The sequence below is a fragment of the Procambarus clarkii genome, chromosome 1 (assembly GCF_040958095.1).
Source record: "Procambarus clarkii isolate CNS0578487 chromosome 1, FALCON_Pclarkii_2.0, whole genome shotgun sequence".
Lineage (NCBI taxonomy): Eukaryota > Metazoa > Arthropoda > Malacostraca > Decapoda > Cambaridae > Procambarus > Procambarus clarkii.
Genome location: NC_091150.1, coordinates 57,269,999 through 57,289,831, shown reverse-complemented (window position 1 = coordinate 57,289,831; position 19,833 = coordinate 57,269,999). Strand labels below are relative to the sequence as shown.

At 42.8% G+C, this 19,833-nt stretch overlaps 1 protein-coding gene across 1 annotated transcript in view; it reads left to right on the top strand.

The window, feature by feature from the left end:
• Positions 1–19,833, top strand: part of LOC123750610 (uncharacterized) — a 66,440-nt gene that overhangs the window by 34,794 nt on the left and 11,813 nt on the right. The window contains exon 3 of the mRNA XM_045732743.2: positions 13,351–13,503. Within this exon, the coding sequence (XP_045588699.1) occupies positions 13,351–13,503 (153 nt within the window). The remainder of the gene's footprint in view (positions 1–13,350; positions 13,504–19,833) is intronic.

The window sequence follows — 19,833 nt, the reverse complement described above, 5'->3', positions numbered from 1 at the left end:
ATCTTGTAAAATCGACACAACATGGGTTTGTTAAAAATAGATCCGGCCTAACAAACCTGCTCACATTTTGGTAACGGTAACCAGCTACTCAGACAACGAACTCCTGGTGGCTGTAATATACAGGGATTTTGCTAAAGTCTCTGATAAGGTACCACATGAAAGACTGCAAGGAAATTACAGGCACGTGGAATAAATAGTAAAATATTAGAATGAACAAAGCAATGGTTAAAATAAAGAAAACAAAGGGTCGGACCAAATGCGAATGAATCTGACTGGAGAAATTTGATGAGGGGTACCGCAGGGGTATATATATATATATTGATGTCATATACATCAATGACATAGATAAGAATATTACAAACCACACCATAAGATTTACAAATGACACAAAGACTTATGGGAAATTGGGAAATGATAATGATATTGAATCCATACAAACAGATCTATATGAACTCCACAAATGGCCAGAAGACTGGCCAATGCTTTTTAATATCGACAAATGTAAGACCTTGCATGTGGGGCATAGCAACCCACGCCACAACTACCAAATTCACAGCATTACATTACAGCAGATTGATGAAGAAAATTACAATTTGAGTCACACTCCATTCACTGAAAGTTGCACAACAGTAAGGAGCAGCATTAAAAAAAGACCCGCTCTCGCACAAGACAGCACATATTGCTTATAGGAACTATTTGGCTGATTAATCAGTACAGATGTGGTATATGCCACGTTATATTTTGTTTTTAAGGTACCAACTCTTCTTATAGAAATACTAAACACCAGTTTTAATATTAGGAATTTCTTTTTCAGTTTTTTTAAACAATAGAGATTTTATGCAATATTTGACAATATCCTGAGTTACTTTACAATTTATATAAATATTTTCGTTTTGTTTTATTATTTTATAAAACTGTAATATCAATATAGGTTTAGGTTAAGTACTAATTGTAATTAAGAAGCAATAAGGTGCTTATCTTAACATACTAAGAAGGTTAGGTTAGGTCGGTGTTTTCTGTTCAGCTTTTCAAGGTAAACTAAAATATTCACAATAAATTAGTATGTTACATATGCACTTATTAATAAGCCAATATTGACTATAAGCAAGTGCGAGAACGGATTGCAAAAAAGCTAACTAAACCCTTGGAATAATCAAGTTATTATACTTTAAGGAAAAGAAGGTAGTGATTCAATTGTATAAATCTCTAGTGCGCCCAAATTTGGATTACTGTACCCAAGAATGGAGACCTCATCTTCGGAAGGATATAGCTGCTCTGGAGAGAGAGTGTAACACCGGGCAACAAAAAAATCATTCCAGAGCTAAGTCATCTCTCGTATCAGGAACGTTTGAAGGCCACAGGGCTAACAACATTGCAAACCAGACGTGACAGGGCGGATCTCATTAAAACTTTTAAAATACTGAATAATTTGGAGGATGTTGATCCGGACAATTTCTTCATAAGGTCAGATTTACCCGAGTTTACCTGAGAGTCATTAACACGAGTGACCTCGACGAGGACAGGAAGCCGGCGGCATGTCGAGGGTCTCCCCATTTGCCTTGATGATATTTTCCAGCTGTATTTTAAATGTTAACAGTTTTAGCATTTACGGCTTCGGCGGGTAGGTGGTTTTGGGTTTTACTTTTGAACAGGGCATAGGTTGGACAATTTTTTAATTCATCAGGGAGTGAGTTCCATAGACTAACCCTTTTATTTGCATGGAGTGTTTGCACAGATTTAATGTGACTCTGGGGGATATCAAAGAGATATTTATTTCTTGTGTGGTGCTTATGGGTTCTATTACACCTATCAATGAAAAGTTTCAAATCAAGATTAGGATTTAGGAACAAGGTTTTGTACATGTAGATAGCACATGAGAATGTGTGGAGTGAGTGAGTATATGTTTAGCATGTTAAGGGACTTACACAAAGGGGCTGTGTGTGTGCGTTGTCTGAAGAAAGAGTTTGTTACAGTTCTAATAGCAGATTTTTGCTGAGTGATGATGGGCTTGAGGTAATTTACAGTGGTTGAACCCCCATGCTAAACTATGTACTACGAAGATAAATTTACCCAAATAAAGAGCAACATTAAACAAACATGGAGAACAATTTCACAAATATTGGGATCAAAGAAGTCTTTAAATAACAAACCGAATCTCCTGTCTAATAACGATGGTCAGCTTTCAGCCTCTGATTCTGCTATTGAGTTCAATAGGTTCTTCTCTTCCATTGGTTCATCCCTTGCTAATGATATTCTATCTTCCAGTACTGACATTAAGGACTATCTGACAGGGAACTATCCCCAGTCTCTGTACCTAAAGCCTATTAATTCCATTGACGTCAATGAGATAATCCTTTCCCTTAAAACCAAGTCTGGTGCCCTTGAGGAGATACCAACTTTAATCTACAAAAAAGCCTCCAGATCTTTAGGACCTGCTATTGCTTTGCTCTTCAACAAGTCACTTGAACTCCAAACCTTTCCAGATATTCTAAAAAAAGCGAGAGTAACGCCTGTCCACAAATGTGGTGATCTCACAGATGTTAACAACTACAGACCTATATCAATCCTGCCAAACTTGTCAAAAATTTTTGAAAAACTAATCTATAAGCAGCTTTACTCATATCTAGCCAAACTCAATATACTTAGCCCTTGCCAATATGGCTTCAGGCCCAAAAAAAGCACTAACGATGCACTTATTAGTATGCTTAACTCGATTCATACAGCTCTTGATAAAAATGAGTTCCCTGTTGGGTTATTTGTGGACCTGCGTAAAGCTTTCGATACTGTCAGCCACCAAAACCTTCTTCTTAAATTACATCATTATGGTGTCAGAGGACACTCCCTACAATACCTCAAATCCTACCTTACTGACAGGCTCCAATGCGTTTCTGTGAATAATACAATTTCTCCCACCCTACCCATCAACATTGGTGTTCCCCAGGGCAGCATACTTGGCCCTCTCCTCTTTCTCATCTACATTAATGACCTTCCAAATGCCTCCCAACACCTCAAACCAATCCTATTTGCTGACGACACAACCTTCATTTACTCCAGTCCTGATCCCCTTGCTCTAAATGCCACAGTAAATACTGAGCTAAATAAAGTCCATCTGTGGCTAACTGCCAACAAACTCACCCTTAACATTGACAAAACTTTCTATATTCTGTTTGGCAATAAATCCTCTAATCAAATAAATCTCAAAATAAACAATACCCAAATTTGTAACAAATTAGATGGCAAATTCCTTGGCATTCTCATTGACCACAAGCTGAATTTCCAGGGACACATTCTAAACATATCTAAAAAAGTTTCAAAAACTGTGGGCATTCTTTCTAAGATCAGATATTATGTACCACGCCCTGCCCTGGTGACTCTCTATTACTCCCTTATCTATCCATATCTCAACTATGGTATTTGTGCTTGGGGCTCTACTACCCAAAATCATTTACGTCCTCTAATTACTCAACACAAAGCTGCTATTAGGACAATATCCAATTCTGGCCCCAGACATCACTCGGTACCCCTATTCAAATCCCTGAATATGTTAGACATTAAGTCACTGCACATTCTCTCATGTGTACTATACATATACAAAACGCTAAATTGTAATGCCAATCCTGATCTCAAAAGCTTCATAGAAGGTTGTAACAGAACCCATGAGCATCACACCAGAAATAAATACAGTTTTGATATTCCTAGAGTACGACTTAATCAAACCAGAAATGCTCTACAAATCAAGGGGCCCAGAATGTGGAATGACCTTCCCAACCATGTTAAAGACAGTACCTCTCTCAACCAGTTTAAGATAAAAACTAAACACTACCTAATAAATTCCCTGTAACCTACCTCACTCCTCTATTGTCAACCCATGTCCGTTATTTTCTTTTTTTTTAATCAACACTGTTTGTCAACCTATTGTATTTGTGCTGCTTTTTCAGTCATGTTCCCCCTTTTTTTTTTATCTTTATTTGTATTTGTTCTCAACACTTTTTATTCTTTATGCTCAATTAGTATTAAGTTCTAGATATTAATGTTTTTCTTGCCCGAAACGCATTGCGTAATAGTGGCTTTAGGCATTGTATGTACTAGCTCTATCTATATATCAATCCATTAATGTAACATCACTTGTATGTATATACCTTACCTGAATAAACATCTGAATCTGAATCTAAACATCTGAATCTGATGCACAAATACCGTATGAAAGATAGGGATAGATTAGTGCGTAGTATAATGAGAGGAGAGCAGAGTGGGGAACATAATATTTGATTTTAGAAAGTATAACGACCGTTTTTGAGACATTTTTTGCGATGTGTTGTATGTGGGTGCTGAAGTTTAGTCTTTTGTCTGTGTATATAGACCAAGGAACTTTCCCTCATTTTTATTGGTAATGTTAACATTGTCTATCTGAAGCTGACTCTGATTTGATGATTTACTACCAAATAAAATGTAGTAGGTCTTTTTAATATTTAGTGTAAGTTTGTTGGTTGACTTCCATGAGTGGAATTTTTTTTAATTTATTGTTGACAATATTATTTGTTGTGTGGGGGTTGGGATTATAATAGATGAAGGTAGTATCGTCAGCAAATAGTATAGGGTTAAGAATGTTAGAAACATTTTGCAAATCATTGCTGTATATAAGAAATAGGAGAGGTCCCAAAGTCCTGCCCGGTGGCACCCCCTACTGTCATTGGTAGAGTGGGGAAGGCTAAGCTATTGATGGTTACATATTGGTGTCTGTTACTGAGATAGGAACGAATATAATCCAGAACAAGGCCTCGGATACCATAGTAGCGAAGTTTAAGTAAGAAGTTATGGTTTACAGTATCTAAGGCTGTTCTCGGGTTAATGAAGAAGCCAATTGGAAACTCGTTTTTGTCAAGGGCTGTGTAGATTTTATCAAGAAGACTAATAATGGAATCATTGGTACTCTTTTGCGAATGGAAGCCGAACTGGCAGGAACTTAATATGTTCAGTTTTACAAAGTAGGAATAGAGCTGTTTGTAAATATTTTTTTTCAAATATTTTTAAAACAGTAGGTAGATTTGATATTGGTCTGTAATTGTTTATGTCAGCTGTCTCGCCTCCTTTTTGAACTGACTTCACTCTTGTTTTTTTTAAAGATATCAGGAAAAGTATGCCACTCTAGAGATTTGTTGAATAGCAGAGCTATGGGTAGTGCAAGAGCGGGAGCAGCACTCTAATATATCATAGATGCTAATGTTCCCAGCTTAGGTTTTAAGTGATCGAATTATGGATATAATGTCTGTCGAGCTGACAGGTAAAAAAAGGAGAAGAGAGTTAGGGTAGCTGCCGGTGAGACATGTAGTAACATGTGTCTGGGTCTCTGGGATTTTTCTGGCAAGGTTAACACCAATTGATGAAAAAAAGCTATTGAATTCCGCTGTAATATCTAAGTCTGTTGCAAGTGTGTAACCATCTTTGGAGAATTTTATATGATTGTTATGTGATTGTTGTTTAGACCCCTAGAATGTTAGAGATGGCTTTCCATGTACTTTTCATATTTCTTTTGTTTCTTAACTACTTTTTTGTTACTAGTCCAATACTATGTTTTTTTCATATTCGTGTTTTGGTGCCTTCTATTGATAATTACTTACTTACTTCATATTCGTGTTTCTTGTTAATTGTTTTAAGTATGCAACTTGTGAGCCAGGGGTTGTTTAACCTTTCGGTAGTTACTTGCTTAGTGAGGAGAGGACAGTGTGTTGTAGAGTTTTGGATAGAAAGATGTCGTCTATTGAATTTATATCCTGTGTATTGTTGAGTTCTGTTACGAACCCGGATCCAGCGTCCGAGCACGGAGCAGTGACGACCGCGCCATCTGTGGGTCAGCTCCCGAAACCCCCTCCAAACGGACGACGACACCTGGTGAAGACGACGAGTATTGGCCACAAGGGCCAGTTTCCAGTCCTGTTCAGCGCTCAACACAGCCGCTGCTGACCTCTGGTGAGGTGGTGCTCAGACACCAGCGCCATCTATGGAGTGGATAGGTGGGCGTTTGTGTCTGAGCCTGTAAGTGAGGTGTTTTAGTGTCCCTGTTATTGATGACGTGTCTGCTTACAGAGTCGACCTGGGACTGCTGTGATGGAAGTCGAGTCAGTCTACTCAAGGCAGCCGTCTCCATACCTTGTGCTTTGCTGCAGCAGCTGTGAAGTCGTCCCCCGGAAGAACACTGTGGTGTTACCCTGCCAGTGGAGTGGCAGTAGAAGGATTACCCGGGACCGACGGCTGGAGACGATTATCCACTGGGGTATTGAGGACAGGAGAGTGATTGGTGGTATCACACGAGGCTCCTGTCTAGGGCATTACCCTAATATCGCCCGTGGAGCGGCCTGACCAGCCTTGCTGATCCGGAACCTGCCAGTAGACCTGCTGGACGTGTGGTTGACGGCCTCCACGGCGGTGCCCCCAGTGGACCTGTGTTTTGGCTGACCTGTGGCCAGGGTAGGCTCAACTTCTCAGAAGAATTCGTCAAGGGACCACGAAAGCACCGAGGACTCAGCACCGAGAGCTTTGCACCAGAGTCTTCAGCAGAAGACAACGATTGTGAATAATCCCCCTGTATAGTGTTTATACCCCTCCCCCTGTGCACTCTTTTATATATTATTTATATGGTGATGGTAAATTATAATCTTAAGTTCTTAACTTTCTTTCTCTTCCCCCTTTAAGTTTCTTGCGTCACGGATCACATCCCTTGAAAGCCACTACTGGCTTGGGGTCGGATACAACTTCCTCTAACAACATCAGAGTAAGAACCCCGTTGCGTCCCGAGAGGGCCGTAACATAATTGGCATCCCCAGCGGGATCCGACCCCTTGTTAAGTATATTTGACAGGGGTGGTGAAGTGGCGTAATCCCTGTATATAATTCCCCGTGTGTGACGATTGGGACGTTATACGTCCTGTGCGGTGCTCAAGAGTGACTAAGTGCGATATTGTGCAGTGCGGTGTTCGCTGTGATTAAGCGATTAAGTGCAATATTGTGTAGTGCGGTGCTCGTCGTGATTAAGTGCAATATTGTAGAACGAAGTGTTCGCTGTGATTCAGTGCAATATTGGGTAGTGCGGTGCCCGAAGTGATTACGTGCAATATTGGCAAGTGCAGTGTTTGGTGCGATAAAGTGCAATATTGACGTAGAACAGTGCTCGGTGCGTTAAGTGCTAACGTGTAAGCAGTGTGTTAAGTGCTAAGTGTTCCATCTGTGACAATGGCAGAAAAAGCTACCATCGATGATCTGGACGAGGTTCAGGCTTTTCTGAACAGAGAGGATTGTCTTGCCAGATTAAAATATCTGAGCAAACCAGAGCTTGTACTAGTGAGCGCCTACCTGGAGATCAAGATCCGTGCCAGTGATTCCCGTGTGGAGATCTTGTCCAAGGTTCACCGGCACCTGAAGGCAGAAGAGAAACAGGAAGGCGAGACTCCTAGTACAAGGCAAGGTGAGGAAATAGCTTCCACGGAAAAGGAAGATAAGGGCAGTGACGTTGACAGTGATGCAGGTGAGCTTAACATTAGCTTTCTTACAGTCAAAATGCGTGCCCTAGAGATCAATCGTGAAATAGAATGGAAGAAATTAGAAATGGAACGAGAGAGACAAGATAAAGAATTAGAGATGAGACGTTTAGAATTAGAGGAAAGGAAAGCAGAAAGAGAAAGAGAAGAGAAACGAGAAAGAGAAGAACGAGAAAGAGAAGAGAAACGAGAAAGAGAAGAACGAGAAAGAGAAGAGAGACGAGAAAGAGAAAGATAAGAACGAGAAAGAGAAGAGAGACGAGAGAGAGAAGAACGAGAGCGAGAGAGAGAAGAGCGAGAGCGAGAAAGAGAAGAACGAGACAGACAAGAACGACGAGACAGAGAGGAAAGAGAGAGACAACATGAACTAGAAGTTTTGCGATTAGGCGGTGGTCGGAGGCAAACAACGGACACCAGTAGCTTCGATCCGGTAAGAAACATCAAAATGGTCCCCAAATTCCATGAGAAGGAAGTGTCAAAGTTCTTTGCAGCCTTCGAGAAAGTTGCTGCCTCTTTGGAGTGGCCAAGGGAGAATTGGGCCATCATGATACAGTCAGTCTTGACTGGGAAGGCCCAAATCGCTTACTCCACGTTATCCCTTGACGACTCCGGCGATTATGACAAGGTGAAGAAGGTTGTGCTCATGGCATACCAATTGGTACCTGAGGCATACAGGCAGAAGTTCCGAAACCTGAAAAAGACCTCAGAGCACACGTTCACCGAATTCGCCACGATCAAGGAGCGACTTTTCCAGGAATGGTGTGCCTCTCGGAAGGTGGAGACCAAGGAAGACCTCGAGCAGCTGATTCTGCTAGAGGACTTCAAGGATTGTATGTCTGGAGACCTGAAGACGTACCTAGAGGAACAGCAGGTAGAGACCTTGAGTGCGGCAGCCACCATGGCTGAAGAGTATATCCTGACTCATAGGCAGTCTGCTAAGTACGTCCCAAGGCATTACCAACGCCGATTTGAGAAACCTCATGACGAAGAAGAGACCCCCGTCCCACGAAGCGCTAAGAAGACGCCCCCAAGTAGCCCTCGAAGAACAAGTCCTAGCAGTCCGAAACACCGGAGCCCGAGGAGGAATATGGTGTGCTGGACTTGTGGGCAGAAAGGGCATGTAGCTGCTATGTGCCGAGGCAGAAGAGGTGGCGGCCCACGAAGGGAGGTGATGTTGATGAGCTGTGGAACATCACCAGCAGGAAACCAGTCTACGACTACGCAGGAAGAACCCAGATTGTTTTCCCCTCACACTTCAGGCGGGTATGTATCGAGTGATCATACTGGTAGATCAGTTGTAGTGCTCAGGGATAGTGGAGCAGCCCAGTCCCTGATCGTGAAGAGCTCGTTACCCGAGGGAGTAAGTGTAGACGGGAGACAAAAGGTTGTCCTGGTTGGGTTTCCAAGGACGCGGTACATCGCCCCCTTAGTGCCAGTACATCTCGATTCGCCTTATTTCAGCGGCACTTGCGAGTTGGCAGTAGTCGATACCCTCCCTGTGGCTGGGATTGACGTGATACTAGCCAACGACTTGGTGACAGATTGGAGCAACAATCTTCCCAAGGTCGTGGACGAGTCAGCCGAAACAGCAAGGTCGGAGGTGACAACAGGCAATGGTAATGTCCAGGTAAAGACAGACCCGGATTTAAGTGTGTTTAATTCTTCCTCTCACCCGCAGATCGACAGTATTCTAACAGTGTCTCCTGATTCTTCTCCCGACGAGAAACATGGGGTTACGATGGCAGAAGTACCTGAGCTAGAAGAGAGGCCTTGTGTGCAGGCACCCACGGATACCAACGAGTCTGGAGCGAAGGCGGAGGTGTACTTGCGGTATGGCAAGGTACAGCGTTCATTGAACCGGCCAGAGATTCCCCAGACGTCGGAGATATGTGAGGCATGTACGAAGGGTCTAGTGCCCTCTTTGGTCCAAACCAGGCTAATAGATGTAGCCGGCTATGGACATTTTAAGCTCAGGAAACTCGTCCCTAAGTTAACCAAATGTTTCTTAGCGGTATTTTTGATTCTCGTGTGTGTTCTCAGTAAGGACCAGTGGACGACCCGACAGATGATGGCTCCCGTGAACATCGTGAAGAGATCCCAGGGATTATAGACGTGCATTATGCGTGTTGCAGTCGAAGAAGGGACCTGGAAGGTAATGGTTGATACAGGAGGTACGCGATACGATAATATGAGTGACTGTTTCCGACAGGTTGACACCCCCCGCGTGACTGCTGAGCCTCAATGCAGCGTTATGTGGAACGTTGGTCGACCTGACGGTGGCAGAGCAAATGCCATCTGCGACGTACGAACAGCCCCGTTGGGACTAGGTGTGGACCTAGTAGAGTATGCTGTAAGTACTATTTTACCCACTGTCGCTGTCGCTCTGAATTATCAGACCCCTGTATTCCAGGTTCCTGTCTCCCTGAAGGACTACCGGACCGGTACTAGAAATGCCGTCTGTAACCAGCCATCATCGGCGCCACAACACAGGGAAGTGTCGAGTCGCCCCAGATCGTGTCTACGCCGATCCTTACTCGAGAGATGTGAAATGATGCCCCTGCTTGACATCGCAGTGGAGACGTGGAAGATTACGCCAGACAGATCATCGTCTTCTATCTGCAAGTTCCCGTTGTGCCGGAGTTGTCCAGTTGAACAATTCTGTGGACGAGACAGCCTCGCCGTGCCAGTTTACAGTAATTGTGAGTCCATTTGGAGATGTGTCGCCGTACTAATTTGGTTTGTGTCTCTTTTTATAGAACCCCAAACCAAATTCTTTTTGGTGGGGAGGTGTTTCGAACCCGGATCCAGCGTCCGAGCACGGAGCAGTGACGACCGCGCCATCTGTGGGTCAGCTCCCGAAAACCCCTCCAAACGGACGACGACACCTGGTGAAGACGACGAGTATTGGCCACAAGGGCCAGTTTCCAGTCCTGTTCAGCGCTCAACACAGCCGCTGCTGACCTCTGGTGAGGTGGTGCTCAGACACCAGCGCCATCTATGGAGTGGATAGGTGGGCGTTTGTGTCTGAGCCTGTAAGTGAGGTGTTTTAGTGTCCCTGTTATTGATGATGTGTCTGCTTACAGAGTCGACCTGGGACTGCTGTGATGGAAGTCGAGTCAGTCTACCCAAGGCAGCCGTCTCCATACCTTGTGCTTTGCTGCAGCAGCTGTGAAGTCGTCCCCCAGAAGAACACTGTGGTGTTACCCTGCCAGTGGAGTGGCAGTAGAAGGATTACCCGGGACCGACGGCTGGAGACGATTATCCACTGGGGTATTGAGGACAGGAGAGTGATTGGTGGTATCACACGAGGCTCCTGTCTAGGGCATTACCCTAATATCGCCCGTGGAGCGGCCTGACCAGCCTTGCTGATCCGGAACCTGCCAGTAGACCTGCTGGACGTGTGGTTGACGGCCTCCACGGCGGTGCCCCCAGTGGACCTGTGTTTTGGCTGACCTGTGGCCAGGGTAGGCTCAACTTCTCAGAAGAATTCGTCAAGGGACCACGAAAGCACCGAGGACTCAGCACCGAGAGCTTTGCACCAGAGTCTTCAGCAGAAGACAACGATTGTGAATAATCCCCCTGTATAGTGTTTATACCCCTCCCCCTGTGCACTCTTTTATATATTATTTATATGGTGACGGTAAATTATAATCTTAAGTTCTTAACTTTCTTTCCCTTCCCCCTTTAAGTTTCTTTCGTCACGGATCACATCCCTTGAAAGCCACTACTGGCTTGGGGTCGGATACAACTTCCTCTAACAACATCAGAGTAAGAACCCCGTTGCGTCCCGAGAGGGCCGTAACAAGTTCAGATTTTCAATTTATATTGTGAAGTGCATTTGTGAGGTTCCTTATTGCTGATTTGCTGTGTAGTCTAAAGGTACGTTTTTTGGTAACGGAAAGTGTTATGTCCATGTTTGCTGAGAGGAAGGTAGAATAGTGATCGGTTGTTCTGTCAGTGATTATACCAGAGACAAGGATAGCTGTTATATTAGTCTATATGTGGTCCAGGGATGTAGCAGATGTTTGAGTGGGCTTGGTGATTGTTCGTGTGTGGGCTTGGTGATTGTGGGGATTAGCATGGAGGAGTTTATGCTATTTAGGAAGTATTCGACTTGGGGGCTATTTTTTTTTTTTTTTTTTTTTTTTTTTTTACAGCAGTCAATGTTGAAGCCACCTCCTAGGATAATGTGGCTTTTGTTGAGTTTGTTGTTTATGATTAGGTTCCTTATGTTATCAGAGAATGTAATTGCATTAGTATTCGAAAATATATAAATAGCTCCAATAGTTATTGACGATTTAAGGGATTTGATCGGGAATTGAGCAGAGGTATGTTCAAAGGTATAGTCTCTTGCTAAAAAATAATTGTGCAAATGAAGTTATCTTGATAATAGACAGCTGTACCACCTTTTTTGTCAGGCCTGCAGTTGTGAATGACTTTATATCCAGCTAAGTTGTATAGTTGGGTGTGGTCTTTACTTAGCCATGTTTCTGTTAAAATAATGAAAGATAGTTTGTTTATAGCCCAGTGCTTCAAGTAGCGCACTGATATCATCAAACTGTTTCCCAAGTGATCTGATATTTTGGTTGAATACGAACAGGTTAGTGTTATTTTGGAGTTTGGTTTTTGCAGTAGTCTTGTGTAGTAACTGCAATGGTGATGATCAATATGCTGGCTATTGAAGATACGTGATAATAATGGAGAAGACTAAGTATATTTGAGTGTTACTCTTTTCTTCAAATATTATATAATAAGAATTATGTCCTTTCTACATTTAATGTCATCAAAAATCTTATATTTCTTTGATAATGTGTTTATTCATGTCCTCTTTGTTCCTTGTTTAATTTTAGTATTGGCCCCATTAAACTTAAATTATATTTATTACTCTGTGTACTGTTATATTACAAGAAAATGTTATCAGAAAGTGTCCACTTTCTGTTTTACATTACCTTAAATACCTTAGTATTAAATATCTTAGTATTAAATACCTTAGTATTTAAATTATTCCAATGCAATTAAACTTCTGACTCCATAATGTAATAGTGTATGTCTTTCATCTATAGATTTCACTTTTTTTGTATTCATTTGTTATTTTTCTTGAACGTTCTCATTTTGTTAGCTAATTTCTCTTTTAGCATTGTTTTACCCCCTCACACCCTTAGTTAAATTTGTTCCTATATTTTTAAGTTTTGCAGGAAACGCTTTGCATAATGGTGACTTCAATAGTATGTGTAACTGCTCTCCCTACAATTGTACATTACTCTTATGTTCTTTCTATGTACACATTCTTTTGAATAAGTAGTATGTTATTATTATATTATGATTATATTTATTAATATTAATAATTACTCATTGGAGTCAAGTCATTTTGTTGTTACAGTACTTAGAATAATTTGGAAATGCTGTTTTGGATTTATAGGGTTAGAAAAAAATTTCTTTATGATTTTAGTGTACACAGCTTATACTTTCCTCAAATACATATTTCCTATATCTATTAGAAGTGAGATATGATACAGTGCAAGAATGACAGATATTCGATCATTTATAATAAAAATTATGTGATATTTCAGTCAACGTATCTTTAGATTGATCTCCTAATTTACAAAAGGTACGATTGCAATATTTTGGAGGAACAATAAACACTTCCCCGTAACTCTTCCCATTACGTAACCTTGCACTGTTCATATATTTTTTTGTGATGCCAGAAAAATGTAAATGTAATATAGATTGCATTTAGCAATGTCCCAAAAGGTCACTAATAATACAGTTGTGGTCGTCATGTAAACCCCACCCTAACCACTCTGCTAACCTCACTGCAGGTGCTGAGCAACCCTGGAGGTGCAGCGTTGGTATGGGAGAGGGCCAGCCATGGTTCAATACCCCAGGGTGCCCTGCAGGGAGGCCACTCCGAGACGGGGGAACCTCTCTATTTTGGCCGCTTCAACTACGCCGGCTCCATCATCAGTGGGGTGGTAAGTGGGTGAGAAGGGTATTTCGTTGTGGGAAAAAATATTGACCTCATATAAAGCAAATCATTGTCCAAAACGAAAACAATTCTGACTGGAGACATATGGCGAGTGGGTATCGCAAGTGTCCATTTTGAGGCCAACTTTTGTCATATATATCAAATTTACGCTGACACTAATATTTATGGAAAGTGGGAAGTGAAAATTATATTGAGGTCTTACAAAGAGATCTACATAAATTCTACAAATGGTCGAAGACTGGCAAATGCTTTTTAATATTGAAAAATGCATGACCTTGCATGTGGGGCATAACAATGCATGTCACAACTACCACATAAACAACATTACCTTGCAGAAGATTGATGATGAAAAAGACCTTGGAGTCGGAACACACCAGTCATTGTAAGTTGAGTAACAAGTGTGAGCTGCAGTGTGAACAAAAATCTAGGAATAGTCAAACGGACCTTTAGCTTAAAGAAAAAGAAGGTACCGGTAGTTATTCATCTGTATAAATCTCTGGTGCGCTGCTACTTGGATTATTGTATCCAAGCATCATCGTCAGGAAGACATCTTCTCTGGATAAAGTTCATCACCGAGCGACAAAATTATTCCAGAATTAAGTTGACTCTCATATCAAGAACGGGTGAGGGCCACAGCGCTAACAACACTGCAAATAAATAAATAAATAAATGTTTATTTAGGTAAGGTACGTACATACAAGAAATTTTTACAAAGATTGGTGGACTTATAGATAGAGCTAGTACATACAATGCCTGAAGCCACTATTATGCAAAGCGTTTCGGGCAAACCTATCAGGTTTGCAGTGTTCCGCCCTATCAGGCATGATAGGGCGGATCTCATCGAAACTTTTAAGATACTGAACAATTTGGAGGATGTTGATTCGGACAATTTCTTCAAATTCAAAAGTGTAAGGTCAAATGTAACACAAATAAGGAGAAACGGTTTCAAGCTCAACAATCCACAATATAGGACTGTTGTTTACCTGTGACAGGTAAACAACCTGTTCTATATAGACATGCTTAAAAAAAAACAGTGCCATCTGTTGGACGTAAGAGCAACAAACGCTGTAATCTCCAAAAGTTCCTTAACGCTTGCTTGAAATTTTGACACAACGTTCCATTCGAATGCGCACATGTTTTTAAATACATATTTTATTTATACCACACATGTAACAGGTAAAAACATGCTTTAAAAAAAACAGCGCCATCTGTTGCACGTAAACGCAACACACGCTATACTAAATATGTTACGATTCCATTTTAATGTTTCCGATTGCATTGATAAATATAATTTTCATTAATTTTGACTTATTTTCAGTTTGATTTAATTATTTTGTGTGACATTGTATTGGAATTGAGCTGTGATATTGACCATGCCATTCATTTCGTGAGTATAAGTATAGATGCCACACCTGTGACAGGTAAAAAAAAAAAAACTTTTTCTAAAAAAGAGCCATCTGTTGGATGTAATAGCAAAACATGCTATACTAAATATGTTACGATTCCATTTCAATGTTTCTGATTGCATTGATAAATTGAATTTTCATAGAATTTGATTTATTTTCATTTTCATTTAATTATTTTGTGTGATATTGCATTGGAATTGAGCTGTGTTGTTTACCATACCATTCATTTTGTATGTATAGTATATTTTTGTATTTTTTTCATTTTTTATGTCGTTTTTTTAGTTGTTCTTATTTTTCAGTGATGGGAATATCGACTCATTTGATGTTCCTATTTTTCTGATAGGAACATCAGACCATTTGGGAACACATCAGACGAGGGAGTGGGGAAGATGAGGGGAAGGGAGTGGGGGATGGTGGGGAGGAAGAGGAGACTGGGGAAGGGGTAATGGTGGTGTGGATGAGGGGATGGGGGATTGATGGGGAGGACGAGGGGATGGGGGAGTGGGGGATGGTGGGGAGGACGAGGGGAAAGGGGAGGGGAGAATGGTGGGGAGGACTAGGGGATGGGGGAGCGGGGAATGGTTGGGAGGACGGGGGAGGAGGGAATGGTGGGGGATAACTTGGGGGGGGGAACAGGGGGAGGGTTACTGTGGCTCAGTAACGTGCATGCATTGATGAGCCACAGCAACGCGTGGCCGGGTACAGCTAGTAGAAAATAAGAGAACAGAAACAAAACACAGCAACAAGCATAACAGTACAGAGTTACAAGCTAAAGAGCTTGACAAATGAAAGAGCGTAACAAGCAAAGCAGGAAATAAATTACAGAACATTAACACAGAAACATAGCACAGAAATACACACCAAACACAATTTTTTTTTTATTAACACGACGAATTCCCGCCCCTAGCTGCCCAGTAAGCAGCAATCTCATGCGGTTGACGCCCATAATACGGCAAAGGGTTGGAACTTGGTTTGGGCGTAAGTTCCGGCTGAGGTTCAGGCGAAGGGTCGGGCTGCAAAGAAGCCGGGGAGACGATCGAGGGTCTGTTACACGGGGCCCTGTCAGCACCGGAAGAGGCTTACCAGGAACCACCGAAACAGGGCCCGCCGACACGGAGTTCTGCTTCACGGCGGCCTTTATTAGTACCAAAACTAAATCCCTGCTTGCACCAGCGCTCACAGCAGGGGCAACAACCCCCCCCCCCCCCCCCTCCACACCCACACCCGGAAGACAGCCGGAGAACTCAACTTGACCACCGCCCGATGACTGTAGATAAGCTGGACTTCACCGACAACGTCTAGGGTCGTTCTCAGAATGTCAAACAATACCACATCCACAGCATGGTAGTCCAAAATTCCCGAGAACTCAAGGTCAGACATCAAAGCCCGCTTCACTGGGGGTAAGGGCACCCTCATCACACAGGCCCACACCGGGGATGGACCCCAGTAATGATCTCTCCACAACCCGTCCTCGGCTCAAGTTCATTACATCCAGCGGTCGACCCCACAGACGCATTCATAATACATGCTGTTCATTCAAAATGGAAATTTTCTCAAATATAAATTAATATTATAAAATATTAGCATATTGTGCATATATATATATAGGTTTAGGTTCTGTTGGCGATTATTTGTATTTGTAGAACGTGGGTGAGGCATTTACGACGTTGTGGTTCGAACAAAATTCGTCAGTGAAGCACTTGTTTCGGAAGTTTTCGAACGTCAACAGTTCTGAGTCGTGTATAAACAGCTTTCATTCAGCAGCCCGTCCTCCAAACAAAGATCCAAAAGTGATTCCATGCACCCGCCAAACCCCCTGTTTATGAATGAAAAGCGATTTACACACGACTCACAACTGCTGAAGTTCGAACATATCCGGAACAAGTGCTTCACTGACGAATTTCGTCACTTCACAGATGTTAACAACTACAGACCTATATCAATCCTGCCAAACTTGTCAAAAAATTTTGAAAAACTATTCTATAAGCAGCTTTACTCATATCTAGCCAAACTCAATATACTTAGCCCTTGCCAATATGGCTTCAGACCCAAAAAAAGCACTAACGATGCACTTATTAGTATGCTTAACTCGATTCATACAGCTCTTGATAAAAATGAGTTCCCTGTTGGGTTATTTGTGGACCTGCGTAAAGCTTTTGATACTGTCAACCACCAAAACCTTCTTCTTAAATTACATCATTATGGAGTCAGAGGACACTCCCTACAATACCTCAAATCCTACCTTACTGACAGGCTCCAATATGTTTCTGTGAACAATACAATTTCTCCCACCCTACCCATCAACATTGGTGTTCCTCAGGGCAGCATACTTGGCCCTCTCCTCTTTCTCATCTACATTAATGACCTTCCAAATGCCTCCCAACACCTCAAACCAATTCTATTTGCTGACGACACAACCTTCATTTACTCCAGTCCTGACCCCCTTGCTCAAAATGCCACAGTAAATACTGAGCTAAATAAAGTCCATCTTTGGCTAACTGCCAACAAACTCACCCTTAACATTGACAAAACTTTCTATATTCTGTTTGGCAATAAATCCTCTAATCAAATAAATCTCAAAATAAACAATACCCAAATTTGTAACAAATTAGATGGCAAATTCCTTGGCATTCTCATTGACCACAAGCTGAATTTCCAGGGACACATTCTAAATATATCAAAAAAAGTTTCAAAAACTGTGGGCATTCTTTCTAAGATCAGATATTATGTACCACGAACTGCCCTGGTGACTCTCTATTACTCCCTTATCTATCCATATCTCAACTATGGTATTTGTGCTTGGGGCTCTACTACCCAAAATCACTTACGTCCTCTAATTACTCAACACAAAGCTGCTATTAGGACAATATCCAACTCTGGCCCCAGGCATCACTCGATACCCCTACTCAAATCTCTGAATATGTTAGACATTAAGTCACTGCACATTCTCTCATGTGTATTATACATATATAAAACGCTAAACTATAATGCCAATCCTGATCTCAAAAGCTTCATAGAAGGATGTAACAGAACCCATGAGCACCACACCAGAAATAAATACAGTTTTGATATTCCTAGAGTACGACTTAATCAAACTAGAAATGCTCTACAAATCAAGGGGCCCAGAATGTGGAATGACCTTCCCAACCATGTTAAAGACTGTACCTCTCTCAACCAGTTTAAGTTAAAAACGAAGCTATACCTAATAAATTCCCTGTAACCTACCTTACCCCTCTGTTGTCAACCCATGTATGTTTTTTTTTTTTTTTCAATTCAACGCTGTTTGAATGTAATTTTCTGTAATAATTTGTAATTGTATTTGTGCTGCTTTTTCAACAATGTTCCCCCCTCTTTTACCTCTATTTTTATTTGTACTCAACACATTTTATTCTTTTTACCCATTAGTTTTAAGCTTTAGTCATTAGTGTTTTTTCCTGCCCGAAACGCTTTGCGTAATAGTGGCTTTAGGCATTGTATGTACTAGCTCTATCTATAAAGCCAACAAACTTTGTAAAATCTCTTTATGTATGTACCTTTACCTAAATAAAAATTATTATTATTATTATTATTATTATAATATTAATTTATATTTGAGAAAAGTCTTATTTTGACTGAACAGCATGTTAACATTTATGAATGTGTCTATAGAGACGACCGCTGGATGTTCTTGCACACAAGGCAAGAATGGGGTTCGGAGGGAATATTCACTGGCCACCCCACAACAGTAAGGGATTTCCAGGGCTTGAAGGATGAATCGAGCAGGACACCCGGGCACTGGGGATGCTACCCCCTGAACACCCGGGCACTGGGGATGCTACCCCCTGAACACCCGGGCACTGGGGATGCTACCCTCTGAACACCCGGGCACTGGGGATGCTACCCCCTGAACACCCGGGCACTGGGGATGCTACCCCCTGAACACCCGGGCACTGGGGATGCTACCCCCTGAACACCCGGGCACTGGGGATGCTACCCCCTGAACACCCGGGCACTGGGGATGCTATCCCCTGAACACCTGGGCACTGGGGATGCTACCGCCCTGAACACCCAGGCACTGGGGATGCTACCCCCTGAACACCCGGGCACTGGGGATGCTACCCCCTGATCACCCGGGCACTGGGGATGCTACCCCCTGATCACCCGGGCACTGGGGATGCTACCCCCTGATCACCCGGGCACTGGGGATGCTACCTCCTGATCACCCGGGCACTGGGGATGCTACCTCCTGATCACCCGGGCACTGGGGATGCTACCCCCTGATCACCCGGGCACTGGGGATGCTACCTCCTGATCACCCGGGCACTGGGGATGCTACCCCCTGAACACCTGGGCACTGGGGATGCTACCCCCTGATCACCCGGGCACTGGGGGTGCTACCTCCTGATCACCCGGGCACTGGGGATGCTACCCCCTGATCACCCGGGCACTGGGGATGCTACCCCCTGATCACCCGGGCACTGGGGATGCTACCTCCTGATCACCCGGGCACTGGGGATGCTACCCCCTGAACACCTGGGCACTGGGGATGCTACCCCCTGATCACCCGGGCACTGGGGAAGCTATACCGAACAGAGAAACTGACACAGCCTGGGCTACACGACTGTGAAGGCCAACCTCAGCGCCCCATACGAACAAGCGTACCAACTTCCAGTGCACCCCAACCACCCCAGGTCATGACAGAGAGGCAACATGATCCCTGACTCACCCAATGCGAGGGCCACCCCCAATAAAGATGGATCTCTAAGAGTAAGATCTCACCAGAGACGTGAGTTCACACCTGAACACACCAGGGAAGAGAACTCTGCCAGGGTAAAGGCAACACAAGTAAACACCCAAGAAAGATAACCGTAAGTACATGCAGCTCCAGGCACTCTAAAAGGCCAGGTCCATGCTACAACAACAATGTACAA